The following is a 20,942-nucleotide window of genomic DNA, read 5'->3' as shown; positions in this document are numbered from 1 at the left end:
TCTATATACTTTTCAAAATTTCTCTGGAAATGTTTAATTTATAAAAGTAAAATAGCTTTTTAATATAATTAATGTTAAAAAACATAAAGAAGTAACTATCCAAAAAGCTGCCACCCAGATATAAGTACTATTAATGTTTTGGCAACATCCAAATATTTTTTTCTACACATATTCTGGATAGCATTTATTGAGCATTCACAATGTATAATGCACTGTGCTGAGAAGTCTTGTAAATGTGTAAGATTTTATAATCTAACACTATGCTGCTATTGACCTGAGATACTGCATTTCTAACAAGTTCCCAGGTAATGCCAGTGCTGTTTTTCTGAAGGCCATACTTTTCAATAAAAATGTTGTACATTAAAATATTGTTATACAGAGGTCTGTGAAGGGGAAAACAGTGCAGGGAGCGGAAAGAAAGAAGGAGACTTGGGCTTTCCTTTCCTTGAGAATCAATTGTCGGATGCTTAGAATCCATTATGTTACATTAAAGCTCAATTGGGAGAAATAAGTAGTTAATTGTGGTCTCATAATATATTGGGGATAAATCCACTATGAAGGCAGACTACTTCCTCATTTGAAAGGTAGCAAAATTGAAAAACTTTAGTTAGAGTCCTTCCCATGTGCATATTCCATTCTTCACTTAGTGTTTTAATACCTGTTTCTTGCCTTTTCTACATCCATCCCATAGCATGTAAAGTATAATTATCTTCATTGTTGTATTTCCTAAATCATCAGATTTGTTATAATTTCCTCTTTGACCCAAAGGTTATTTAAGAACATTAAAAAAATTCCAAGTATGTGATTTTTCAGGGTTGAAAATTATTATTTTCTAGGGTTTTTTTTTTTTTTTGTAATGTTGTCATGAGTGCTTTCTAGAAATATATTAAAGTTTTCTCTACATTTGAGTATAAAATCATTTAGAAATGCTTCAGGATAATTTGAAGAGAATGCAAAAATAAGTTAGAAAAGTAATGTATGTATTACACACACATTTTAACTATTTAACTACCTTTTATCTCTTAACTTTCCATTTACTTGATTTATCAAAGGCTGTAACTGTGCTGGGTTGGTGGCTCTCATTTGTAATCTCAGTGTTTTGGGAGGCCGAGGCAGGAAGATTACTTGAGCCTAGGAGTCGGAGACTGCAGTGAGCTATGATGTTGCCACTGCATTCCACCCTAGGCTACAAAGCAAGACCCTCTTGTCTCTAAAAAAAAGAAATCATAAATGTTGAAGTCATAGTCCAACATTTTTTTTGCTATATTCTCTTTAATAATACATACAGAAAGATTACTCAGTAAATTTTAAATACATAAAATGCACCAATTTAAATGTACATGTTTTTAAATAGATATATATCGATGTACATAAGTAAAACTATCACCCACATCAAGATCTGGAACATATTTTATATATTAATGTCATATTATTTACCATATAGTTTGTTAAATATTACATCCTATATTGTATGTTTTACAAAAAATGTCTTATGTTTAGATTTTAATAAAAATGTTGCTATTTCTATAATTTATAGTTTCCATTATCTTTAAACTCTTTGATCCTTTGTTTAATACAAATGTTTCTCAGGTTAGAGATTGATTTTTGACCCAATTTCAATTGTAATAGGGCTATTTAACCAGTTTATAGGTCACCTGTACTGTCAATCTACTTTTTGCTAATTTTAATGTCTTTTTGCTATTTTTCTTTTGCTATGTTTTTTTTTTTACCACTTCTTTTCCAAATATTGGAATGTATATATTCTATTTTTGTAGTTAACACTTATTTCCACGTCAAATTTACTTAGATAAACTATATGATGCAGTAACTACTGTTTTTCCCCATGCGTCATGGACAGAAAATGAGGATGTATCCACCCCCTCCCAAACCAGTGATTGGAAGTTTCTTTACAGTATCAGTAGTAACGTTATGGATAGACTTTTTATTTTTTTCCTGCTATACTTAAAAATAAGGGAAATAAAACTGTACTCTTTTCCAATTTTGTCAGAATTGACATTTAGAATGTTATTTGTCAAATCTAGTGACAAAGCCCTTTTACTTAGGTTTAGCTTAAGAACATGCACATTTGTATCTACAATACTACATGCTAAAAATAAAACAGTATTTGTTCAATATATTGAACATGTGTTATGCCCTTCTAGTTTAAATGTAAACTGAAATGTTATACCCAGCTTATGTTTCTATTTTTGTATTTAGTTTTAATGCCCTATACATAACAATTTAAATTTAATGCTCCTTAACTAGTTTTAATGCATACCATTAATTCTTTCATACAATTGCCTCCCTATTCTTATTTTAATTCAGTTTCTCTGTTAGCTGCAGTAAATCGTCCAGTAAAATTTTCAGGGAAGTTTCTTGGTTGATATACTTTCCTAACCCCTGTATATCTAAGAATGTCTTCCAGTTTCCTTTGTAAAGAAATGATAACTTGGCAAAGTATATAATTCTTGGCTCAAAATTATTTTCCCTTAACACTCTAGATATTGTTCCACTGTCTTCTGGCATTTAGAATTGCAGGAAAAAAATCTGAGGTTAGCCTGACTTTTGCCCCTTTGTAAGTAACCTGCTTTCTCTGACTGGATGCTTGTAAAATGTTTTGTCTTTGAAATTCAAAAACGTCACCCGGATACGTCTAGATGTTGCTTTCTTTTCATTAAATTCTAAAGGTATCCTGTGAGCCTTTTCCATTCGTAGATCTAGTTCGTTCTTCAATTCTGGTAAATTTTTTCAATTAGATCCTTAATTATTGTTTCAGCTCCACTTGCTCTGTCCTCAGTTTCAGGTATTCCTATTATGCATAGATTGTATCTCCTGGACCGGCCCTCTAGATCTCTCTTTTTCTCCTCTTATCTTAATTTCTTTTCCCCTTTTCTCTGTATTCTGTGACAATTTGTCGTTTTGCACTTACTTCAGTAATTCGACTTTGTGGCCAATCCAGCGTGCACCCTTCTGTTAACTCTCTCAACTTCCTGGTATTTTCCAAGCGCTCTAATATTACCCTCTTTATCATCGCGCATAGGTGTTTAAGCTCCTGTATTATATAATTCTCAATCCTTCTTATATCTTGTTTCCATCTCTACATCTGTTTCAAGAGGAGGCATTCTCTCGATTACTTAGCGCTGTTCCTTTCTTCTGAGGGGCGGTATTATGACCTTGGAGACAATAAACATAATTTAATTCCACACAGCCCCAAACAGCCCAAAGATTCCCATTGATAATTATCGACGGCTTTATTAAAATGCTTTATTTTTCTTTCTTACCTTTTCAGTTGCTTTTCTTAGAAACAGGGACCAAAATCAAAGATTAAAGGAGGTCCTCTGAAACACACAATGAAATAGACGTTGAAAACTATTCCCGTTACGTCATTTCTGCGCGCCTCACGTCAGGGCCAAGAGCCTAGCGCGTAGCTTTATGGCTGACTGGGCTCTAGCGCTCTAGCCAATTCCGAGGCCGCAAATTTCGCTTCTCCGCTCGCAGTCTGGTTCCTCCCCTGCCGCCCCGCCCATCACAGCAGGGTCACGGTAGTGCGCACGCGCAGCACCCCATTCAAGTTTCTCCTTTTTGCAGTGGCTTGGCTTAGATCCGGTGCCGCCTTGAAGGCGGGGCTGGGTCCCAGCCGTAGCCAATGGAACCCCGGGTGAGGGTTGAGGGGTGGAAGGTGCCTACTAGCCGGTGTAGGTTTCTTCTAGCGCGTGTGCTGGGCTACCTGGTCGTCATGGAGGCGGTCTTGACCGAAGAGCTTGATGAGGAAGAGCAGCTGGCGAGAAGGCATCGCAAAGAGAAGAAGGAGTTGCAAGGTGAGGCGGAAGGAAGTGGGAATCTGGAAGCCGCCGCGACTGGGGGAAGGGCGCGTGGCGGGTCGGTTCTGGGGAATCTTAAGGCGTGACTTATCTGGATCACCCTAGACTTCCCCTAGTAGCAAGTGGCCTCTTCTCTCCCGCCTTCCCTGCCCCGGCGGCCCTTTAATTCCCCGACCTTCAGAGGCTTCCCCTTCTGAGGCCTGCCGCGTGCCCCCTACCCCGCGCCGCCGCCGGGGTGCAGGTGTCTGAAAATACCTAGAAGCCGCCGTCTTGGTCTGCTCGTAAATCCACTATGCCTCCCTTTTCTATACCTGCCCCAGTTACCGATACTTGTCCCTAATGGGTGTATTTTGAATGGACTCGCCTCAGTTTAGGAGGTTCAGAAAGGATACCTGAAAGATTTAAATCTTGCTACAGTCAGGTTTTTTTCCTTCTCCTATCTCACCAAACAACTGAAACATATTCAAGATTTTGTTAATGAAGTTTTTTTTTTTTTTTTGGTCTCAGCTTCATCTGGGCCCTTCTCTCTCTGTAGCTGTTATGTGATGACTCTTTCTTCCATAATTACTTTTTCTATACCCTTCTCCCCTTACCGTCCCCTTATTGGTTCCTGTTTCTCATCTCCTTTTACTCCTGCGTGTCTGACTTAATGATTGTAATGGCTTTTCAGCCAAAATTCAGGGCATGAAGAATGCTGTTCCCAAGAATGACAAGAAGAGGAGGAAGCAACTCACCGAAGATGTGGCCAAGTTGGAAAAAGAAATGGAACAGAAACATAGAGAGGAACTGGAGCAATTGAAGCTGACTACTAAGGATATGAATAAGGTATGTGAAATAAATGTTTGTCTTTGCCTACACCATTTGAAAACAGCTGTCCACTTCTGTTAAATGTTAAACTGTTTTTTTTTTTTTGAGACGATGTCTTGCTCTGTCGCCCAGGCTGGAGTGCAGTGGCACGATCTTGGCTCACTGCAAGCTCCGCCTCCCAGGTTCACGCCATTCTCCTGCCTCAGCCTCCCAAGTAGCTGGGACTACAGGCGCCCGCCACTACGCCCGGCTAATTTTTTGTATTTTTAGTAGATACGGGGTTTCACCATGTTAGCCAAGACGATGTCGACCTCCTGACCTTGTGATCCACCTGCCTCGGCCTCCCAAAGTGCTGGGATTACAGGCGTGAGCCACCGTGCCCGGCCCTGTTAGACTGCTTATCTCAAATCATAAAATTGGTAGGGAAATGAAATCACTTAGTTATGCTCATACATCACTTCTCATTAATGTTTTTGTGACCAAGTTTACAGGGCAGTGTGTTTTTATAAGGGAGATCAGCAAAGAAACTGCTATACTTCTTTACCTATTTACTTGCCCAAAAGATGAAGCTTCACCAAATGAAAGTTGGAAGACCAGGCATCTGATCCCAGAATTGCGACTGAATGGGATTGTAACCTGAGCAAGGTTACTTAATCTTTCTGAGCTCAAATTTTCCCACATATATGATACGATACAAGTATTTCTGCTCTCTAAGCACAGGTTTTTGTAAGAATCAAGAAAGTGAACGTGAAGTCATTTTTAACTTATAAAAGTGCTTTATTAACAAGTTGTAATGAATGAAATTTTACTGATGTTTCTTGGGTAAGTTGGAGCATCCTAACTTTCATAATTTTAACTAATAGTTATTTTATCGTTGGATCTAATATATATGTGTCAAATACTTTGGTTTATATGTATTATCTCATTTAACCTCAATAACACACTGTGAGGTATAACCTATGAAGTAAGTGTACATAATCCCATTTTTCAAGTGGGAAACAGGGTTAGAGAGATTAAGAACTTTGTCCAGGAGTCGTAACAGCTGTTGATTGCCAAAGCCAGAATTCCAAATGAGAACTATCTTACTCCAGGAAATGAATACTGAATTCTGTTACAGCTTTGTATAGTGTGGTATTTGTTGTATGGGTTTTGGATGTGAAGGGTCATATAGACTCCACAACCTCACTCCATCTTTGATAGAAAGTTCTTATGTCTATGCAAAATCTTATCTGCAGTACTTAAATTTTGGTTGATTTTTGGTTTGCTGTTGACAAGTACAGCTTGTCTGTGCTATTTACAGTGGTCCTTACATTAAATATAGTCTAAATTTCTTTAACTTTGTTAGTTACCAAGTTCCCAACTTTCCTTGCCCTTAATATACTTCATCTCCAGGTAACAAGGCGTATATGATACTCCAGGCGTTAAATTGTGTTGTGACAATTGTGGTGTTCCCAATTGTCTCCCCATCTTTTCTATTAGTGAGATAGTTTTGTTTGCTCCCTCAGACCTTTCAATTTTGAGGTTTCTTTCCCAGGTTTCCAAGGACAAAAATGTTTGATTCATAAGCTACATGGAGTCCTACTGTTAAAACACAAACTCGCATTCTACTTTGAACTATTTATCTTTTTCATTAATTTAAATTGGTTCTCTTTTCTGAATACTACCAAAAACTAATGCCATTGCTTTTTTGTTTTTCAGATGCATCTGTTTTATCTTGCCTATTTTCAATATAGATGTTTGCAAATTTTAGCAGATTCCTCTGAAGAATCACAAGACTCCTAATTTCACTATAGTTGATAGCCACTCTTTGAAGTCTCTATCTGATTTTGATATTTTGATCATTTGGGACATAGACTTTGGAGACTTCTGTCTCTGTGAATTAAAGGCCTTGAGTTGTTTTATGTATGTGTTATACTAAAAACTGGCTTAACTTATAGTTGCAGTAATACTAGCTACTCATCCTTACAGTCAAAAGTCTAGCATCTTTTTTTTTACTCTAGCAAACACACACTAGCCATTTAGGATTGATAGTAATATCAAGTGATATTATAAATTAAATATATTTTCTGCCTGCAGTTATCAGTTTGTAGGTGGAAAAGGGTAGGGTAGGAAAAGCTCAACTTGCTACTAGGGTCAAGGATTAGTACTCATCAGGTTCTGGCTAATTAAGATGGAAAAAGGCTTCTGCTGCCAGTTGAGGTTATGCAGGTAATAATGAACTGAGCCAGCACAGGACCTTTATCTTATACGTACTGGCAATAGTGAGAGAAAAGAAGAGTGGAGTGCTAAATGAGTTGGCACTTACAGGAAGTACAGTACTGCATTTAGATTAATGGAGTAGGCATTCTAAGAAGGAAGGAAAGCATGCAGGGATGAGCATGATCTTTGAAAGAAACTTCTTGGGAACTTGTCAAATTCTTCCATAAAAATAGAAACAGACAAAACCATATTATCTAATACAGTGTCTATTGCTGTTATTCAAATTTGAAATGTGGGATTAGATATATTTATGATTTTCAGGAATTTAATTTAATAAGTATTTTACATTGACTTGTTAATGCTTTTTGTTTCCTTCAGATAGATTCTGTTGCTGTTAACATTTCAAACTTGGTGCTTGAGAATCAGCCACCTCGGATATCAAAAGCACAAAAGAGACGGGTATGAAAGTCATGTCACCAAGTATATAAGTTAGTGCTGTGTGTTCAATACTATCTTAGGTACTATCTTAGATCTTGTTATAGGAAGAGAATGAAAAAAAAATGATGCAGTTCCTTGTCTAGGCACTTGAACTAACATTTATTAAGCACCTGCTGTGTGTCACATACTATGCTAAGCTGCTTATATGACATCTCATTTAGTCCTGACAGTAATCCTGTGAAGTAGGATTTCTTATCCCCATTTTATGGAGAAGAAAATGATCCTAAGAGAATATAAAATAACGTATTCAGGTGGCAGCTCTCATAGGAGAGCGAAGCTGGGAGTGGAAGTGCAAAGTAGTTTTTTTTACAAATATATTATCCCAGACTTAAAAATTCAGAATATGGGCCCAGGGGATTCTGATGCACAACCCTGGCCAAGAACTATACCATTGGGTGAGAAATAAGGATTTGAACCTAGAAGTTAACATGTGTAGGTATACAAAATTCTTAGAGAATTATGTAGGTATCTATATAATGGTTAATTATGAAAATTTAGAGAAGGGAAAGTTCATTATGCTAATAATGGGTTGGAATTTGAAAGAAATATTATTTAGATAGGATATTCCAAATAGGAGGAAAAGCATGCACAAAAACAAATGTGGGGGTGATATACTGCATTATTCAACAGCTATAAGGAAACTGATTTATTGGAAGTAGCTAGTTCATATCAGCATTATGGAAATGAGATTAGATAGGTAAGTCCCTTTGAATTTGAAAAAGAAAAATGATTAAATTCAGTCTTTTTAGTTGCGAGTATTATTTTATTAACACTTGATGTTTTCTATGGTTTTAAATGCATATTTTTAAACTCATTTTGCATCTTATGACATAGTAGGTAATTTAGTAGAGCATGGAGTTTAGTGTCAAACAGATGAGGTTTTAATTTCATTTACTGTTATACTTTGGGTACGGTTCTTCTTTAAGCCTCAGTTTCACATCTATAAAATGGGGGCAAATTATAGCTACTTCATAAGCTAATTCATTGTGAATATTAAATACTGTACTATTTCCAAAGCCTTTAACACAAGGCCTGGAGAACTAATGGGTCAACAAATGATAGTATTGTTTCTATATTAAGTAGTACATAGTATGCCTCTTAAAAGGAAACCTAAAAGCAATGTCTTTTTCTATGTTAAGTAGTGCATACTATGCCTCTTAAAAAATTAAACCTAAAAGCAGTGTCTTTTTTTGTTTGAAAGTTGATGAAATGCACATAGTCAAACATTTCTCATTCTTGTATAGAATTTTATTCTTGAGTAAATATAATTGTGAATTTTGTAGATTCATAAAATTTAGATCTCATGGAATCTTGGAGATTGTCTGCTTATGATATGCATTCTTTTGCGATGATCTCACAATTGTCGTCTAGCTTCTATAGATCAAAAAGGAAGGGCAGAATTTTTGCATGCCAGTAGCATAACAAAATATTGGAATTACGTCTACTTAGTAATTGAAACATCTTATAATAGCCTATTTAATTCTGGAAAACCTAAGGGCACAAGTTCTTCCTATCTTTATCAAAACTTGTTCCTCCCCAGCTGGACCTCTGACAACAAAACAAAACGAAAACTCCCTTACCTGTCTCGAAAATTTGGTTACTTTTTCCCTAAGATACTGCACAACTGGAATTAATACCTTTGTCAGTTATACTCTCAAACCAGTTAGTATCTTTTATAGTCAGCTGCTTTAACACTTGGCAGAAAAAATGCCCAAGTAATGTTTTTACAGGGTTATATTAATGGGATTTTAGAACAGAAACCATTGAACGTTTATAATGCTTAAGAAAATGGAACCTGAAGTCAGGATGCACAATTGGGTGTTAGATTATTTGGAACCTCCTTTTTTGCCAGAAGCACCAAGGAATGAAAAGTCATTTAATTAATGATGTTTATCTTTGGGAAAGATACAACTCTGGAAGAGAAATGTGATAAAACTTTATCAAGATTTATTTTAAGAATATCATGGAATATTGTATAGCATCTCTCTTATTTTTAGTCTAGAAAAACAGTATTTTATTCAAAGAACTTAGAAGCTTTTTGATATGATAGAAAGAGTCGAAAATAGAACTTAGAAGAGCTGGGTTTCAAAAATACGGAATTTGAAGGCTGGAATGAGATTGAATTCAATTTCTGTATTTTCCAATGAGAAAGCAGAGACCCATTTTATCTCAATTGTACACTAAAAGTTTGATACAAACCCAGGACTGGTGTCCAGCTCTTATTATTCCCTTTGAATCTTCTTTGTTATATTACTATATCAACATGACTCTAGTTTTACTGACAATATATTTATGATTTACATGTTATTTTCATCTTTTATACGTTTTTGTTAGAACTTATTAGTGCCATTCTATCTCCAGTACTATAGCTGTAGAAACCAAAGTGCCTAGTGCTCTTGGGAAACTATATATTGCTGGAAAAAGAATTCAGTGGATTTCTTACCTAGTGCCCTGAAAAGGAAACTCAATTGCTTTGTTCTAATGAAGCAAAGCATGAAGGGAAAAAACAAAATGGTTAGAATTAGTATTTTAGAGACTTAAAACAGTTTTGCAGATAGGATAAAGTGCCACTCTTTCAGTAAATAGTACATGACATCATTAACTCCAGCTCCCATCTGCTCCAACTTTTATTCTGATTCAGGTGCCTGGATAGAAGGAGCTCTCTGTGTTGTCCTTGGTCCCTGCTCTGCTCTTACCAGCTGTATGGCCTTTGGAAATCTTTCTGCGTGCTGTTTCCTCAGAAGAGGAAAATGAGGGGTTTTGGATTAGATGATATCTAAGGTGCTTATTCTTCCTTTCCCCTCTGAAACTTTTTTAGTCTTTTATAAAGTAATAGTGCCATCTTGTGTTTTAAGATTTTATGCCTCTGTGATCCACAGTTCTAGGTACACAGTGAAATAAATTTGTTCCTATTACTTATATAAACCTTAAATAGGTTATGTTTTATTAGGGAGATATTACTGCTTTTGATTCAGGTAACTTAGAAATCACTTTAGGTTCATCTAGCATGGCACATAACAGGCAAGTAGTACAGGTACATGACAATAAGTTTAATTGAAACTTGCCTTCCCATTCACTTTTGTTCCAAGGAGGAATTAGAGCTAGCGTTATGGAAGTCTTTACCTTTTCCTATTCTTGGCTTACCAAATCCTTCCTGTAACTTATTATTAATGCCAAAATTTATATAACTTAGTTTTTATTCTTAAATTATAAAGCAGTTTCCCCTTGAGTATACAAACAAAATACATGGTAGAGAATTAGAAAGATGCAGAAAAACATACAGACATACACACACACACATACACCCCAAAATAAAACTTATTTTGGAATCCCGTTATCCAGAGAAAAGCACTATAAATATTTTGTGTATATTGTAGTTTCTTTTTAGTCCTATGTTAAGTATAGACCTACTGTGTATTAACTATATGCCTATGCTTTTTGCCTCCAATTTCATCTCTTGACACTTTTCTCTGGCACTGTAGCTCTATGAACTGTTTTTAGCTATGAAACATATAGTGCTTTCTGGCTTTTGATCATTATTAGTCCATCTGTTAGGAATTTTTTTCCTTTCTTCTTCCCCAACCTTCCCTATACACCTCCTGTCTATTCTTCATGTTACGAATCTCTCATTTCCCTCATCCTACTCCATCCTTGCATATGTTTCCATGGGAGGAGCTCATCAGACATTTGCATAAGGAAAGCAAATTGTAGAATGTAACATATGATACCATTTTTATTAAGAATTTATACATATTTTCAAGAGTATACCATATTTATTAAAATGAATGGAAAAACAATCTAGAAGGATGCATACCAAACCTCTGGAGCAAGCACTGGGATGGCAGTGGTGTTAGGGGGAGCTTGAGTCTCTCTCTTATATTTTAATTTTTTTTTTTACAAAATATTTGTTAATTAAATGTATGTGTATACAGACATTTTAAAAAGCTTGATAAAAAGGGTGTCTGCTTGTACCCTTCTAAAGGCTGTGTCATATTAACATGTTACTGGTGGACTGATAAGAAGCCTGGATTAGCCTGGGCTTTAATATAATAATAATTTGCTTTAAGGCCTAGGATAACTCAGTCTTAAGAGAATACTTTGAAATCAGTAAGTACAGTTTTTGGAAACTTGGCATGTAGCTTTTAAGTAGACTTAGGGCTTTCTTAATGTCCAGTATAGAGCAAGGTGCTGGAAACACACAGATGAGTAAGAGAGTAAGGAGCTCACCTTGTAGAAAATTCTTGAGATGATCAATGTGATAGTGCTTGTGTGAGAAGGGAGAAAAAACACCGAAAAGTTTTGAGACCTTTACATTTCCATTCCCTTAATACATTGAGAATTAGTCCAAATTATTATGAATTAACTTTCATGCATTCTCCTTTTCTTAGGAAAAGAAAGCTGCATTGGAAAAGGAGCGAGAAGAACGGATAGCTGAAGCCGAAATTGAAAACTTAACAGGAGCCAGACATATGGAAAGTGAGAAACTTGCTCAAATATTGGGAGCTAGACAGTTAGAAATTAAACAGATTCCATCTGATGGCCACTGTATGTATAGAGCCATTGAAGATCAACTGAAAGAAAAGGACTGTGCTCTGACTGTGGTTGCCTTGAGAAGTCAGACCGCTGAGTATATGCAAAGCCATGTGGAAGACTTTCTGCCATTTTTAACAAACCCTAATACAGGAGATATGTATACTCCAGGTAATTTATTTTTCTTTACTATGTTTTGTTGTTGCTTTGTTGTAGTTGTTTTTAAATAAAGTGCTTCCCAGCACTGAGCGTAAGAAGAACCCAGACGATCCTTATGAGGAAAAAACATCACAAGATTTAGGCAGAATTATTTTCTGTAATTTTAATAGATGTTGGTATATTTTTCTCTATTAAGATTTCTTAATTACTTAGTTATTTTGTAATTATAATATGTTAATCATTTTATGTAAGATAGAAATAGGAATAAGATTAATCATTTTTGAAAAAAATGTAAGTTCGTATTTGACAAAGTGAAGTATTGAGGAAGGTAAGCTTCAGGAAGTATATATAGGGTCTGAAGACCATAAGGAGAGAATGACTAGGAAAACCATTTCCTTCTTTTATCTTATAATTTGGGAACTTTACTTTTATTCACAATAAGCTATAATTAGGAAGATTAGTGTTCAAGTAAAACAAATGAGTTAATAACCTGCTTTATTCTATACAATACTTTCACAGTTAAGATAAACTATTTATGAGGAAGTAAAAAAGTACACAATTAGCAGATGAGGAAGAGAGCAAGTAAAAATCTGAATAGGTTTTGGGGGAGTAATGAATGGAATAGAGGACTATTAGTCCTTGAGAGAAGATGGCAGGTTTGGCAGTATCCACTGGGAACAAGTCATATGGCCAGAATGGGTTGGAGAGAGAAAGGTTAAAGTTGACTTTCCTTTAGTGGAGTCTGTCCTCCATGGAGGAAAGGTAGAGAGTGATGCAGAATTGATAAGAGTGAGCACTGGCAGTCAAGTGTGTGTATGGCTTAAGGTATCTGTTTATAGATCTTTAGTGTGTATGGCTTAAGGTATCTGTTTATAGATCTTTAGTGTGTATGGCTTAAGGTATCTGTTGATAGATCTCAAGAATGACTTAAGCATATCTAATTATGTAGCGAATTAATTTCCCATAGATGTCATATTGGAAATGTTAACTTATCTCTTGCTGTTTTAGGTCATTGCTGTTTTCTAAATAAACAGAATTTGCTATGGGACATAAAACACATTTTTCCATATATTTTGATATATGCATAGGCAATGTAATAAACGAGTCTTCTGTCATTTATCTCCCAAATGATTACTAAATCATTGAGACTCCCCAGTTGCTCTAGTTGTAGGGCAAAGAGGAAGTGGCAGTTCAGTATGCTGAGTCAGAGAAAAACACAAAAGACTTAATTAATTATCTCCATTTATTCAACCAATATTAATTGAAGGGCGCTGTGTGCCAAGCACTATTCTAGGCACTGTTCAGAACAGTGAGGATTTAACAGGGTATGAGACAAACACATGAGACATATTTTTCTTTTAGATGCCGATAATTTCTTTCCCTCCATCTCTGTAGTAAGGATAATTGTTTTCCATTTTAACATACTGTATAAAAAGTTGTATGCACAAAATATACCCATTGTAAATTTAGTGAGTAGGTCTTTTACTTCTCAGGGCTGATCTGAAAAGCCTTTTCCTTGGTTAGAACTGATACTTACGCAAATAATGTAAGTGCTTCCAAAATAACAAGTGGAGGCACTGTTTGATGCTAACTCTGGGGAAGGAATTTAATTCATCTGTACTTTTACTCGAATTCTCTTCGTATATTTCCCAGAGTCTTACAGTAAACCTGATTATACAGGAACTACATTTTTTTTTTGTCTTTCATGGTATTCCTTTGGATGCAGGTTTGGGCTTAAAACACATGTCAAGATAGTGAATGTGGTGGCAATTTTGGGGGTCAATGCTTGGGGTAGAGTGAGGTAGGTTTGTTATATAGGGAGGGTATCTGGGCCTCTGACGGAAGAAGAAAAGCAGAAATGGACTGCTTTGTTCTTGGATGGAAATGTGGTAGAAAGTTGGGGTGAATTAAGTTTGGACCTGGGAGTTAGATTAGATTCTGGAGGATACTGGTAAAGAAGGAGAATGTTCATAACTTGGGCATTTTTGTCAGGAATTGTGGGAACTATAAAAGGGATTTTGTAACATGAGTTACAAAAATTATTAAGTGCTGTATTCTGACCTATTCTCTACAGAAGAGTTTCAGAAGTACTGTGATGATATTGTAAACACAGCTGCATGGGGAGGTCAGCTTGAGGTAAGTTTATAGTTATTCATAGTGATTGTGGGTTGTTAAATTATTTCTAAATCCCTTCTGTAGTTTTTAGATGTTTCTCAGCTAATCCCAATTTCTCTTTGAAGATTCCTTTTCTTTATATATTTGCTATTCTCAACTGACAAAGAAATAGGGAGTTAACATGATTAGGTCTGTGATTAAAGTATGTATGTTGAGGGATTGAAATGCTATTACATTTTAAATAGCTCAGTGTTAGATCTGTGTGTTGGAAATAAATATGTATAAGTCTTTTCATTGTGATAGTAGTATTGGCAATACATTGATTTTCTGGACTTAGGAAAGTGAAGCCTAGTAGCTCAGCTGATCAAAGTCACTATTGGAAAAATATCTTTTTTACATCAGAAATGGAAAAAAAAATTATATGAAATTATGGGCCAAATCCTACCACAATATATATATTAAAATCGTATTTTGAATTCCTAATTGATAGTGACTTACTTGAAAGCAGTAGTTGGTGCATTAAATTCATATGTAAGAAAACAGTATGTTCAGTCACTTACAGGAAGTTATCAAGATTACTTTTTAGCTCTAATTTAAAAAAAACTTACTGTTAACTTTGTTTTGTTAAAAAACAAAAACAAAAACAAAAACAGTTAAGTAGGCCAGATGGTGATGAAGCAGCCTGGGTATTAAACAGGATAAGAAAGAAAGTCCTGGGTTCAGGTCCTGGCATTTTCTTCTGCCCCTCTGTTTTGTGGCCACAGGGGAGTCAGCCATCCTCCCAAGCTTGAGTTTCTTGATTACTATATGGCCATAATAAACCCTCTCTGTGTACTCAGTTGAGCATTTTTGAGCTTAAGTAAGGCAGAGAGTACCTGCATAAAAGTTTGTAAGCTGAAGTGCCAGATGGATGAACCTAGGCAGTACAATTAGTAATATATAATGATGATTAATCATCATGAATAGTCTGTGCCTCTAAATAATTCACTTTAAGACCAGCTTCATTTGAAGATGCAACATGAATGTTGCCCCAAAATCTTTTTCTTAGTAGTGCTGTGTACGTGCATTTCCACCAGAGGGAACTGTATCCATTAGTTTTGTATGCCTCTGAAACTCAGGAAAAGTTCATAGTAGCTTTGTTACTACATTAGGAATAGTTAAAAATGCTTGAACTTTCTTAAAAGGATCATTCATATGAGTATTAGAGATTAAATCAAGAAATTAAGAAAAGCCTTTTAAAACATCTTTTGAAGGACACTTACACATTTTTTTCATCTGTGAATTCATTTGAAGTAAGAGTTGCAGTTTTCACAATAGAGTAAATTTAAGTTATTAAAGAGAAAATCATTCTATGATTTCTGAAGTTAGAAGGCATAGTAGGATTTCCAGAGTTTGATTCGCATCCTCTATTCTATGCTAGTTTCTTAAAAATGATATTTTAGGTATAAGAAAAATGTGCTTCAAAGGAACGTTTTCAATTTACCGCCATGCAGCAGAGTGCTTTCCATATTTTTGAAGTAATTTCTTACATTCTTTCAAAACCTCAGAAAGGAGTATGTTCATCAATGGAATGTTCTTGTAATGGGGCAAGTACATATCCCATAGTGCCCCCATAGATCAGAGCATTATGATTTTTATTTTCTTTCTGAGACAGAGTCTCACTCTGTCACCCAGGCTGGAGTGCAGTGGTGCTATCCATCATTGTTCACTGCAGTCTCAATCTTCTAGGCTTAAGCTTTCCTCCCACTCCTGAGTAGCTGGAACTACAGGCATGCACCACCATGCGTGGCTAATTTTTGTATTTTTTGTAGAAACGGGGTCTCCCTGTGTTGCCCAGGCTGGTCTCGAACTCCTGAGTTCAAGTGACTTTGACAAGTCTTGTAACCCTTTTTTTTTTTTTTTTTGCCTCAGATTCTAGTACCTATCCCATAAAGTTATCAAGAGGATTAAATGAATTAATACACATTAAGTACTTAAAGTCCTTGAGTGCTTGGTCATATGTCTTTTTTTTTTTTTTTTTTTTTTTTTTTGAAACAGGGTCTCACTCTGTCACCCCAGTTGGAGTACAGTGGCGTGATCTTGGCTCACTGCAACCTCTGCCTCCTGGGCTCAAATGATCCATCGTGCCCGGTTAATTTTTGTATTTTTTTGTAGAGACACGGTTTTACCATGTTGCCCAGGCTGGTCTCGAATGCCTGGACTTAAGGTATCTGCCTGCCTTGGCCTCCCAAAGTGCTGGAATTATAGGTGTGAGCCACTGTGCCTGGCCGGTAATCGTAATAAGTCTTTAAAAATGTTAGCATTAAGGTTTATTATTCACCATTATTCATCTGGCTTTAGGCTCTAATTTTATATTGTATGGTATGAAATTACTTAAAATTGTATATTTTAATCAAATAGAAATTAATTGATAGGGCAGTACAATTCATATACGTATCTCATTCTACTCTTTGAAAATTATAGAACAGTGGTTGTCAACAGTATTTGTAGATTAGAATCATCTGAAAAACTTTAAAAAAATATCTTGTTCTTCCCCCTGCCCGTTTTCTCACATTGTAATTTATTTGGTCTGGTGCTTGAGCAATGGTATTTAAAAATTTTTTTTTGTTATGAACATTTTCAAGTGTATTCAAAAGTAGACTAGTATAATATACCTAGTCTACTCATTGCCCCTCTTCATTAACTGTGGCATTGATATTTTTTACAAAGCTTTTGTGCAGGCAGGGCTTGAGCAGTCTCTGCATTTGATTTAGTAAATACCAGTTGAGCATCCCTAATCTGAAAATTTGAAATCCGAAATGCTCCCACATCAAATTTTTTGAGGGCTGACATCACAAGTGGAAAATTCTGCACTTGACTTTATATGACAGGTCACAGTTCAAAACTTAGTTTCATGCACAAAGTTATTTAAAATATTGTATAAAATTACCTTCATGATGTGTGTGTAAGATATGTATGAAACATGAATGAATTTTGTGTTTAGATTTGAGTCCCATCCTCAAGAGATCTCATGTAGTATATGCAAATATTCCCAAATCTGAAAAAATTCAAAATCTAAAACAATTCTGGTTCCAGGCGTTTAGGATAAGGGATATTCAACCTGTATTATATTTATTTATTCAACAGATATTTAAGTGCCCAGTATATACCAGGCTCTCTGTGTACAGTGGTGAACACAGCATATCCCTGCTCTGACTGGTTGCCCGTTCACACATACTTGAATGTGATTTACGTTTTTATTTTCTTTACTCATACTTTTTTTCTTCCTATAGCTAAGAGCTCTGTCTCACATTTTACAAACACCAATAGAGATAATACAGGCAGATTCTCCTCCCATTATAGTTGGCGAAGAATATTCAAAAAAACCACTAATACTTGTGTAAGTACCTAGACATTTTTACTGTTTTATTTTTCACAATTAATACAAAAAGGAATATAAAAAAATTTAGATTATATGTGTTAAAATATGTGACTTAGATAATTTTTTAAACCTCAAGTGATTTATTTTTGTGTGTGAGTTAAGAATAAAGTCATTTCTAAAGGTTATAAAATTTTAGGACTAGTTTGTATACTGTCCTGGTTTGACATTAGTAATGCTAAAAGTTTCAACAAGTATTAAAAGTTGAAATACATTCATGTTGCCTGTTTATTCCTTTGATTTATTTTTCTTTATTTTATGAAAATATCTTACATGATTTAGAAATCTCTTCTGAAATACAGCATGCAGGGTTTGCTATTGGCTTTAGTATTTTTTAGCTAAACCTATTAAGATGGTCATCAATGGCTAGGTGACAATTTAAGCTTATTGAACCCTCAGCATCTCAGCCTTTTCATTTTACCACCAGTGATTGGACCAGATCTTGCTGACTGCTGCCACTTTTCAAATGGTGTTGAACTCTTAGTTAATATGTCCACGTAGTCTATTGAGTGATACCCATGTGGACTGAGTCATTCAGAATCATTGGTTTATATATATATATAATAAGCATATATATATATATATATATATATATAAATTGTTTTCATCAAAACTACTCATTTCTTTTTTTTTTTTAATTTCAGATATATGAGACATGCATATGGCTTAGGAGAACATTATAATTCAGTTACACGGTTGGTAAACATAGTTACTGAAAATTGCAGCTAATTTATACAGTGTTGTACAATTATGTTTTAATACAGTGTGCTGAACTGAGTATTTCTACCAAGTGTTGGGTTGTTCTAAATGCTACTGAAAAACACAACTACCTTAAATCAGTTTTATGGCAAAGCTACTAACAGGTGTTTTTAGAAATATGTCAGAGATAAACTTTAACCAATGTCTTCTTAGTGGAATTTTAAAAATTTGTTAAGTTCATTGTAGAGAACATCATTCATAGACCAAGATGGTCCCCTATTAGCTGATATTTTCATTTATGTAAGATCCTGGACATTCTGTTTTGTGTTGGAACAAATTTTCAATGTTTTTAATTCTCCCTTTTCTGCCTATTCCTAAAAACTTTCAAAATAACCATTTCAATGTAATTTGTCTTGAAGAAGTTTACTCAATATCTTTGTCATTGCAATAATGTAGTATGGTGATGGTCAATTTAATTATTGCTTATAAAATGAACTTGATTTCAGTAACCATGGTATTGATGATATTAATGCAGTGGAGCTTTATTATTAATATATATAGCCTTATCAAAGCATAGCCAAGAAGCTTGCTTTAATAATTAAGACTTTAAAAATATTTATTTAGATGGGATTCAGTTGTTTAAAGAAGTGAGATAAATTCAAAGGTAAATAGGTATTCTCTGTCAAATTTAAATCTCTAAAGAATTAGAGATTAGTTTTTTATTTGTGTATAACTTAAAAAAGACCTAATAGATTACTGTCTTTTTAATGCATTTGTTATTCTTTGGTATTTTTTAAGCATGGGACTGGAGTTAGTACCATCATCTCTTGATTCTTTCATAACTACACATTTTTATATTTCCTTTTGTGTTTTCTACTTTGCTTTCCTTGAAGGAACAAGCATTTTATGGCCTTTACCTTGTGCAGTTTTAGGGAGTAGCAGTGTAAAATGTCCAAGACCACGTTTACTTGAAATTCTTCCTCTTTTCTGATTTGTCTTACCAGGTATTTCCGTTCTTGCTTCATTCTCTAGGATTTGAAGAAAACTTTTGCCACTTATTTTATTAGCCTTATTAATGTCACCTTTCCTTCAACTCAAATATTTGAGAAATTTTATGTTATATATATGAATGAAGTTGAAAGCTACTGTTTGGAAGCTAAGACTTGTATACAGTAGTTTTGTATATGAATGGTTGTTCTAGCTCAGATTTCAGGTTACTCACAACAGTATTCTTTCTAAGAGGATATATACAAACGTCTCCATAATTTATGTAAGGAAATATTATGAAAATGAGACTTTTTTAGTTTGATGTATGTTTCCCAAACTAGAGATAAAACTAGTAAGATTTAATGTCATTTATAACATTTGAATTTTTGCTCCATGAGTACAACTAATTTTTATAAGTAAATATTGGGTTTATATGAAAAATGGGGTGTCAGTCTTTTCACACGCCCAGCAGGTAACAATGTGGGAAGCTGGCAGGGTCATTGATAGCAAGTAAGTACTTCCTGAAGGCTTTCCAGTTCAAAAGATTACAAGCCATTCTGCCTGCCAAACAAATTATATTCTGAAGATGCCTGTTTTGTAACCCTCGATGTGAATTTTTTGGTGTCTGAAATTTACAGAAGAATGAAATTGAAGTTATAAAACACTAAATGCTTTGGGTTTATTTTGAAGTAATCTGTTACTTTAAAATTAAAACGTCAGCGTTAGGAAGTCATAAAACAAGATATTATGAAACCCAGTATTATAAATGTTATCTACATCTAAAATATTCTAAAATAACTTATTGGCAGCTTTATTCTTTTTTTCCTTACAAGATTTAGAATCTTTTTGGTTATATGTCTATTTTTCAATTTTGTTATATTTTTAATTTAAGTGGCCAATGTGGTTATGAACAAGATTTGTATGGTCAGCTTCTGTTCTTTCCTAAAACTTCAGATAAATATCACTTTAGCTATAACCTAAAAAAGTGTTTAAATAAAATGACAGATGTTAATTTAAAAGCAGCATATGCTAATTTACTTTTTCATATGATGATGGTCTAATGGAAGTTACATATGCTTTCTTTTGTCCTAACTCTGAAAAGTATATGTCAGAGTTCTGGAATATGTCTTTAGCCAAGAATTTTATTCACTTAAATTTGTTTACAACTTGTGTAAAGCAAAAAAGAATGTGTGTAACTATAGTGAACAGCATAGTTTTGCTTATATTACGTGATGTTTGCCAAAAAAAGAATAAAAGATGAATGAATTAAATCAACATTTGTTTGCTTGAATTGTCATTCTTTAACAATTCGAGAATTTAGAAGTGGAGAAAACTCATTTTGCTTTAGAATTTTATCCAGCCTTTACTTTGTCTTCACATATAATTGAAAATAATGCAATCACAGATGCTTACATTTTAAGGGATTTCGAATAAATATATGAGCATAGCTTATGCCCCAGAGTAGAGGGAAATAAAGTAATTGCCATTAAAGCTATAGTTCTTAGAAATCAGGTAGAATCTTAGAACCTTTTAGAATAATGAATGTTTATTTAGGGTAAGTGAATTTGAAAAATATTTTAAGACCCATAGATGTTAAAATAAAGAATAAACATTTGTGTGCAAGACTGTAGAGCAGTAAGAAGGAAGTTTGTGCAAATTAATGTTTTCACACAATTGTTAATATAGTGCCTTCTTGGTACAGGTTCTTA

The 20,942-nt window shown here is 34.6% G+C and overlaps 2 protein-coding genes and 1 long non-coding RNA gene across 4 annotated transcripts in view; 2 read left to right on the top strand and 1 right to left on the bottom strand.

The window, feature by feature from the left end:
* Positions 1–1,252: 1,252 nt before the first annotated feature.
* LOC100587964 lies at positions 1,253–3,541 on the bottom strand. Its single transcript, XR_001113343.2, has 2 exons — positions 3,282–3,541; positions 1,253–3,173 (listed from the first exon to the last, which is right to left on the bottom strand). It is a non-coding gene; the product is annotated as an uncharacterized LOC100587964 (long non-coding RNA).
* Positions 3,542–3,547: 6 nt separating this feature from the next.
* On the top strand, positions 3,548–20,508 carry OTUD6B (OTU deubiquitinase 6B). 2 transcript variants are annotated; one of them, XM_012496118.2, is made up of 8 exons: positions 3,677–3,818; positions 4,492–4,646; positions 7,206–7,286; positions 9,967–10,106; positions 11,714–12,026; positions 14,089–14,150; positions 17,402–17,508; positions 18,192–20,481. In XM_012496118.2, exons 4-8 carry the CDS (start codon positions 10,095–10,097, stop codon positions 18,274–18,276), a joined length of 579 nt encoding a protein of 192 aa, XP_012351572.1. In that variant the 5' UTR covers positions 3,677–3,818; positions 4,492–4,646; positions 7,206–7,286; positions 9,967–10,094; the 3' UTR covers positions 18,277–20,481. The 2 variants fall into 2 exon arrangements, with proteins under 2 accessions (XP_003268334.1, XP_012351572.1); XM_003268286.3 differs by lacking the exon at positions 9,967–10,106 and having other exon boundaries at positions 3,548–3,818; positions 18,192–20,508.
* LRRC69 (leucine rich repeat containing 69) overlaps positions 18,202–20,942 on the top strand; it is a 131,370-nt gene continuing 128,629 nt past the window's right edge. Inside the window, exon 1 of the mRNA XM_030794980.1 lies at positions 18,202–18,242. The gene's annotated coding sequence lies outside the window, so the exon portion shown is untranslated. The remainder of the gene's footprint in view (positions 18,243–20,942) is intronic.

This window comes from Nomascus leucogenys, chromosome 16 (assembly GCF_006542625.1).
Source record: "Nomascus leucogenys isolate Asia chromosome 16, Asia_NLE_v1, whole genome shotgun sequence".
NCBI classification, from domain to species: domain Eukaryota; kingdom Metazoa; phylum Chordata; class Mammalia; order Primates; family Hylobatidae; genus Nomascus; species Nomascus leucogenys.
Note: the sequence above shows the minus strand (reverse complement) of the source record. Positions and strands in the feature narration are given on the sequence as shown.